Source organism: Protobothrops mucrosquamatus, unplaced genomic scaffold, assembly GCF_001527695.2.
Source record: "Protobothrops mucrosquamatus isolate PMUCROS unplaced genomic scaffold, P.Mucros_1.0 scaffold11, whole genome shotgun sequence".
Taxonomy (NCBI): Eukaryota; Metazoa; Chordata; class Lepidosauria; order Squamata; family Viperidae; genus Protobothrops; species Protobothrops mucrosquamatus.
In genome coordinates, this window is record NW_015386398.1 from 1,257,679 (window position 1) to 1,266,123 (window position 8,445).

The 8,445-nt window shown below is 41.6% G+C and overlaps 1 protein-coding gene across 1 annotated transcript; it reads right to left on the bottom strand.

The window, feature by feature from the left end:
* Positions 1-359: 359 nt before the first annotated feature.
* Positions 360-3,568, bottom strand: LOC107282743 (nicotinate-nucleotide pyrophosphorylase [carboxylating]-like). The gene is made up of 3 exons (XM_015810561.1): positions 3,017-3,568; positions 1,704-1,835; positions 360-685 (listed from the first exon to the last, which is right to left on the bottom strand). Exons 1-3 carry the CDS (start codon positions 3,566-3,568, stop codon positions 464-466), a joined length of 906 nt encoding a protein of 301 aa, XP_015666047.1. The 3' UTR covers positions 360-463.
* Positions 3,569-8,445: the final 4,877 nt, after the last annotated feature.

Here is an 8,445-nt window from a genome sequence, read left to right on the forward strand (position 1 = left end):
CAACAACTTTGACAAATGACAATGGAGCAACTAATTTTTTTTAAAAAAAGATTTATTTGGCCAGCTTAGCGAAATTGATTGCAGCAGGCATGCAAGGCACAGATTCAGAGAAAGTGGAAAGGGAATGGCGTACATTTTATTGCTGTCAAAAATCACATATGCTGAAGAAGTTACGACAGCAAACCTAGTTGCCCTCCCTTCAACCCTGATGCTGGTTCTGTTCCAATGATCCTGTGAAAGGAAATAATCCTTTTAAAAAATCCCTAGGGAGGTTTTGCCAAGCAAACCCTGTACAAAAAATTTCCCCTTCCAGAAATTTTGGAGTACAACTCCCATCATCCTAGATCAGCACAGTTAATAAGCAGCAGGTGCAACTTAGCCCCTGTTACCCCTTCAAACCTGTTCGACTACCCATCTCCCAAAGATTTTCATGGGACTGGTTGGTTGGCTGTCCCATCTCGCCTCAGAAAACAAAATTGCGCAGTGATGGCTTGGGAGTCTGATCCCGGCTGATTTTGAGGGAGAAGTCTACCACTTTGGCTGATTGGGTGAGGCAACCCAGGGAAATCACATCAATATTGGGCCCCACAAAGCGGATCACATTCTGCTCGGTGATTCCTCCACTAGCTTCAATCGTCACACGGGGGAATGAGGCCTTTACGGTGCTGGCTGTAGGATGCAAGTCCTGCAGGAGAAGATAAGAGAGATGAACAAGAGGATGAGACCTTTGCAGTCTTACGATGATGACGATACCTATCAGAGTTTGGGATATATGGAATATGAGGTCCAAACTGAGAGCAAGCCAAGGGAGGGAATGGTCCCACGTGAGACAAGATTATTATTTTTTAATACACATGTAATCTTTTTTTTTTTAAAAAAAAAATAATATTTTTTTTTATTTTTTCAAACTCTCCCCTATACATATACCGTGATATTTATCAGATGTTAACATACATTCTTTTTACATTCTTATATATAAGATACTTTTAATGAAATAAATACATACACATGACTTTTGGTGTTGCTCGCCCATTTCCCCTTTCACTGCATCCACACTCCTTCTTCTCTACCTTCTTTCTCCCTTTCTTCTCTTTCTTCCCTACTTCCCTCTTCTTCCTCTCCTCTTCTCTTTCCTTCACCACTCTCTCCTCCAACCTTCCTACTAATACACATGTAATCTGAGGTCCTGAAGATCTCTCCAGAAGCAGAACCTTCACCAATCATGTTTTGTTCAAGGGTGGAAGATATCCACATCAAAGCTTTGCCCACATCGTGAGTGTAACCAGCTTTACTGTAAACATGTTTGTATGCCATGTTTCACTATGTAAAACCCTTCAAAGAACAACTGTCATGTATAGTGACACATACATATTCTAAATAAATAATACAATTAAACCAAACCCTGCAGCAACCTAATTCCTGTTTCCAGGAAATGGCAGCTGGTTATAATTATTTTTTTTTTTTTGGGGGGGGGGGGGAGATTTCAGAAGGAAGATGCAGTCTTGAGCCTGATGCTTTTAAAGCAGCCCTCTTGATCTTTGAAACTATATTTTAGCTTCCAAATGTCACTATTTCGACCAAAATCAATCCAAAAGAACCAAACCAAAGATTGCGAGATCTGTTTTGTTATTATTATTTTTTTAAAGAAAATCAGTCATAAGTTCTAGTTTCTAGATCTGCCCCATCTTCTCTCAGCCAAATACCTCAGGAGCAAAGTTGTCCAGCATGATAATATCAGCACCACACCCTGATGCTTCGAGAGCTTCTTCTAAGGAGCCACACTCCACTTCTATTTTCAGGGCAAACCCACCGACCCGTCGGGCATTGTGAACTGCCTGTGGGATTGCAAACATTGTGATATCAGCAGCAGTCCAGATTATATGTTGATGCCTGCAGAAGCTTGAGCTAACCTTAGGGATGCTAATGCCAGCCATTTGGCTGGATCCTCCATGAAAAGGTCTCCTGTAGAACAGGGGTCCCCAAACCTCGGTCCAGGGGTGGGCATCGGTCCGTGGCATGGCAGAAACCCGGCTGTGCAAAAAAGCGAAGCCCCATCCATGGGATGCAGGTAGCACATGAAGCCACACCCCCTCTCATCTGAGGAAAAACCTCTCTCCATGGAACCGGTCCCTGGTGCCCAAAAGGTTAGGTGCCGCTGCTATAGACAGGTGGTCTCCTATATTGGGTTCTTTGAGGGTCACTATGAGGCCTGCTTAAGCTTGGATGCAGCTTCTAATTTTGCAAACCAGGTTTCCCAACCTTGGCAACTTTAAGACGTGTGGACTTCAATTCCCAGAATTCCCCAGCTATCAAATCTGGCTAGGGAATTCTGGGAGTTGAATTCCACATGTCTTAAAGTCGCCACGGAAAGGAAATCCCGCTATAAACAGTCCCAGCCAACAAAAGGAGATTATTTTTTAAAAAAAAATTAAAATAATGATTTTCTCTATTTCCAAAGGTGCAGTCAGTCTGCAACAATTTAAATTAAATTATTAATAAAATATAAAAACAGTCAGTTGTAACAGCAAAAAGGTCCTGCCAGGTCAAAAAAGCTAAAATGATTCTGAATCTGTCCACTGTTGTTTGTAAACTATAGTTTATAGCTCAATATAATTTTCAATCTAGATAACAAGTGATGGTTAACAAAATTGAGACATACGTCCCGTTGACACTACATTATCATGTAGCACACGCAGTAGTACAAAACTAAATATTATCTAAAGATTGTAATCAGTGCTAATTTTAAGACCAACACCAATTTGTTGAATAATGCAGAGAAGTTAAGGTTACTTTTTTTTTTTTTTTACTGAGTCTATTATTGGATTTAGGCATTTCTTTTAAAGGCTGATTTGTATAGCTTCCAAAGCTGGACTGCAACACTCAGATCAACCACTGGGGGCAGCAGAGAGATATGGAAAACCCTTATTCTCTGCTGCCCTTTAGCAATCATTCAGAAGATTGCAGTCTTGATCACAATCATTGTATGATATGAATACCTTTGCTTTTGTGTACTCACTTGGGTAATACTGCCAGACGCCCAGATATGGTTGTCCTTCAACATGATGAGGCTTCCCAGATCGTAACGGTGACAGGAGGCTCCCCCGACCAGAAGTGCATATTTTTCTGGGAGACGGAACCCCGGGGTGGTCTTCCTTGTCCCGGCGACCTCTCCATGCCACCCAGCTTCCTGTGCTGCCCGACAAGCTTTTGCTGCTGATGTGGCAACACCACTGCAGCGCCCCAGACAGTTCAGTGCCACTCGCTCACCCAGCAAGAGGTCATTGGCACGACCGTGGACTTCAGCCACTCGGGTGACAGGTTCAACCCAGGTTCCTTCGGTTTGGAGCCATTCCACCGAGCAGCCGACTTCGGCAAAGATGGCATCAAAGAAAGGGAAACCAGCCAAGACTCCGGGGGATTTACAGAAGAGCACAGCACACACCTGATGGTTGCCCACGGCGTAGCCACCATAGTCAAAGCTGGGACCATCTTCTTGCAGCCAATCTCGGGCGAGCTGACGCAGTCGGGCGGCAGGGAGAAGGTGTGAGAGGTTTGGGTGGGAAGCCATGACGACTAAAAGGAAACCACAAGGATGTTGGCAAAGTTGTACCAGACCATACGGGTAGTCCTTGGCTTACAACAGTTCATTTAATGACTGAAGTTACAACGGCACTGAACAAAGTGACTTATGACCGTTGCAGCATCCCCCCATGGTCAGGTGATCAAAATTCAGACACTTGGCAACTGACTCATATATATGACCAGGGCTTTTTTTCTCAGAGAAAAGGTGGTGGAACTCAAACGTGGCCACGCCCTCATCAAACCCTAGGACCGCCCCTTTAGAGAACAGGAATGCAAGTAAAATTTGGGAGGGGCTATTTCCGGTGCGGCCGGCCCGGAAAAAGGTGCCGGAACGCGGTTCCGCCGCGTTCCGGCTGAAAAAAAGCCCTGTATATGACAGTTGCAATGTCCCGGGGTCATGGGGTCCCCTTCTGACAATAGGGAAGCTGGATTCACTTAACAACTATGTTACTAACTTTAACAACTGCAGTGATTCGCGTAACAACTGTGTCAAGATAGAAAGGTCGCAAAACGAGGCAAAACTCAACAAATATCTCACTTAGCAACAGAAATGTTGGTTCAATTGTGGTCATAAGTCAAGGACAAACTGTACAGGCACAGTGACTACAATTAGGATCAGAATTCCCATCGTTAAGCAAGGCCATTGTTAAGTGAGTTGTGTCCCATTTTACATTATTTTTTTTGCCATGACTGTTGTTAAGCAAATGTTGTTGGTTAATGCTGGCTGAGCCTGAGTGCAGCGTAAGGAGTGTATATGTTATCCCTGCTACGGTTCTTAAGTGTTTCCCATCCAAAAATGGGGAAAAGTATCTTTAAAATTAAGTGGGACAGTTCAAGGACACGGGGTCAGAAAAGAAACTAGGAAATTGCATGTCGTGATGCAGCCAGAGGGATGGCCTGGCCCAGTTTCAGAACTCCAGCAGGTACACAAATTCTCACTTCTGACTTCTAGGCTCAGATTTTGAGATAACTACTAAACACTCAGTTAACTCTCTGTGACTTTTAAGAGTCTGGCTCAAAATGCAACTGAGTATTATTATCGTATACAGGTGCAAAGAAGAGCAACTAAGATGATTAAAGGCCTGGAGACAAAAATACCTGAAGAACAGGAATTGGGTATAGCTAGTCTGGAGAAAAGGAGTACTGGGGGAACAGGATAGCAGTATTCCAGAATTTGAGGGGCTGCCATAAAGAGGAGGGGGGTTCAATTTTCCAAGCACCAACAGGCAAGACACAAAACAATGGATGGAAACTAATCAAGGAGAGAAGCAACCTGGAATTAAGGAAAAACTTCTTAACAGTGAGAACAATTAACCAGTGGAACAGCTTGCCTTCAGAAGTTGTGCGTGCTTCACCACTGGAGGCTTTTTAAGAAAAAAATTGGACAGCCACCTATCTGAAAGGGTATAGGATCTCCTGTTTGAACAGGGGGTTGGACTAAAAGACCTCCAAGATCCCTTCTAGCTCTATTCTGATAGATTGAGGACAATTAACTAGTGGAATGGTTTGCTATCAGAAGTTATGGGTGCTTCATCACTGGAGGTTTTTAAGAAGAGACTGTCTGAAAGGGTATAGACTAGAGCAGTGATGGCAAACCTTTTAGAGACCGAGTGCCCAAACTGCAACCCAAAACCCACTTATGCATCGTTGGGTGCTGGGTGGGTGTGGTCCATTGGCTGGGTGTGGCCAATTGGTGGGTGTGGCCCACTGGGTGGATGTGGCTGTGGTGGTAACGGCAGACTGGGTGGGACTAAAAAGTTCAATCAATCACTTCCAACTTTGCAAGATCTTTTTTTTCCATGAGAACTTGAAATTGACTGATTGATTGAACCTTTTTTTTTTTTGCACATGGTGGCGGAGGCCTAAAGTGAAAAGGTTTTATAAAACCCAGCTGAAGGCTTAGAACTGGGGCGATGGCGCGCATGCCCACAGAGAGGGCTCTGAGTGCCGCCTCTGGCACCCGTGCCATAGGTTCGCCACCACTGGACTAGAGTCTCCTGTTTGAGCAAGGGGTTGGACTAGAAGACCTCCAAGGATCCTTCCGCCTCTATTCTAATTGATTTGTGACCATTCATTTAGTGACTGCTCAAATTTACAATGGGGCTGAAAATAGTGACTTACAACCAGTCCCTGCACTTAAAACCATGGCAGTGTCCCCAAGGTGATGTCATCAGAATTGGGGTGTTGGGAACTGGCATGGATTAACAACAGTTGCAGTGTCCTGAAGTCACGTGATTGCCATTTGCAACCTTCCGGAGGCTTCTGACAAGCGATGTCAGTGAGGAAAGAGAATTTATTTAACAATTGCATGTCCCTTAATGACCATGATGATTTGCTTAACAACCATGTCAAAAAAAGGCCGTAAAACCAGGCACGACTCATTTAATGACCACATCATGTAGTGACAGAAGTTTTAGTCACAATTGTGGTCATAATTTGCGGACTATCTACACAAGTGATACTGATCCTCTCACTCCAGAATCCCTCACAAACGTTTCTGATTCAAATCAATTTTACGGAAATATTCTAAGTTACCAGATCTTTTTCATCCAAAATGAATGTGTTAGTCCCAGTAATTCCCATTGCAGAGAGAAGCCCAAATCAATAAAGTTGGTGTGTCAGGAAAAGTTAAAAAGACACAGATTAACAATTATAATTACTCAAGAAACTGTGGCTAAACAAATCATTCATTTTCCACAAGAGTTTAGCACCACACATGAACTCTGTTATTTGCTTTCCTCAAAACTGTGGCTTTAAATAATTCTTATAGCCTCCCAATAAATTCTTAGGAAGCTTATTCTGTAATTCCTCACCTATTCAATGAATTTAAAAAAGTTACAGTATTGTACCTTTTGGAAGTTTTTTCCTCAAAAAGGGCAACAAAGACATGTATAAAATTTACCTCCTAAAGAAATGGGTACTTGATTCTACTATTTTCCCCCTTAAAGGATAAGCTAAGAGAAGATTTGCAATCTCTGCCAGTTTAGTGCCACTCCTCGACAGACATGATCAAATCTTAAAACAGCCCGGGGGAACAAGGCAACCCGTTAAACCAGTGAAACATCCCACAAACAAATAAAGAAACATAAAATCTCAGGAAAACTACTGTATTTCCGGTTGATTGCCAGGGAAAGGAAAAGGACATCATGTAAAACAGTGCCGTGGTCCTTTTTGGTTACCTCTTGATCTTCATTTTACACTGATCAACCCTGCTCTTTATTTCTCTCTAGATCCCACTTGTGGCAAATTAAAAGGGGGAGGGGGCAGCTGCTCACCTGAAGGTCTGGTCTAGGCTTCCTGGTATCGTCCGCTCTGTAGCCTTTTCTCTTGCCCAACTAGTTGTACTAAGTAAATTTTTGGAATTCCTGGGAGGTGGGAGGCTCCGAGGAGAGGGGTGGGATTAGAACCCTGATGATTCTTTTTGGCACTTTGGACCTTAGCTGTTTAAACAAATCTCTTCCACAGCAGCTGGAGATCCCGCGACAGGCGGCTCAGTTGACAAAGTTCCTTTGTGGGAATAAAGATTTTAAGTTCTCCTAAAAGGATAGGAGAACTTTGCAACATCCCTGTCAAGGAACAATTATTGGACACTGGTTGCACATCAGCACAGGTTTCAATGACACCCAGATAAATTTGCAATCCTAGCACATTTCCTTGGGGGAAAAAAGTCCAGCTGAATTTTGCAAGTATTATTGTACAAACAGGTTCAAAAATCAGAAGATACCCTGTAGCGCCTCTTTTTAACTATCCTTACAATTTTGAGAAGAAATATAACAGCAAAAGATGTTAATTGACATTAAATTGTATTTCTAAATGATGGGACGTCATCTTATGAAAAGCAATGGCTTTATCAAGCCTGGGTCTTACAAAGAAAATAAACTTGCAAAGATGGAAAGAAAGTCAGCTTCCTGATGTTTAGGAATGGATTTGAGACATGTTTGTTATTGATTTTTGAAATGTTATTATATTCTAAAAATGAAAAGATGAAATGGTATGTTTTTATATGCTGTAGATTTAACAGTAAGATTAAGTATTAAATTCAATTATATGAATATTTATTTTTCAGTCGCCATAGCCACTCATCTCAATCACTTTGGTCAGCTTACAATTAAAAAAAATATTAAAATTAAAATGCTAAAAACATTTTACAATAAAAAACCATAAAAACAAAAGAAATATGTCCTGTGTGGATCTTATTACTTTTTGTTGTTGCTTTTATTATTTTATTTTAATCACTATGTATGTAGACTTTTCATATTGTATAATCATTAGTATATTTTGTGGCTTGATATCTTTTTAATTAAAAATCTATAAGCTAAAATAAAAAAGCTGCAATAGGCCAATTAATTGTGTAAAATTTTTATAGTACTACAGCCAAAGCTTTTCAACTTAATTCAAAGTATCTTCTTCAGTTTGGACTCGAATACAGTAGTTGTTTACCTGGGATAAATCCTTTAGAAATTGATTGGAATTCCTTATGAAAACCTCTTTATGGACCTGGTCTGTTGGCTCAGCATCTGATAATAGAAGCTGAAGTCAAAGTACAAACAAATAATCCCTAACTTTAGCGACTGTTTCTGGAAAGCAATTCTCACAGAATTGTCCTCTGCAATACAAAGAACTCACTTTTCCCCACATTTTTACTGACTCTGCTGTAAAGGAGAAATTAGTGTACTTGTGGGACTAATGTGACATGCAAAAATTAAGTTTCCAAATTAGTGTTTCTCAACCTTGGCAACTTTTAAGATAATAGAATAACAGAGTTGGAAGGGACCTTGGAGGTCTTCTAGTCTAAACGCCTGCTCAGGCAGAAAACTCTATACCATTTCAGACAAATGGTTGTCCAATCTCTGCTTAAAAACC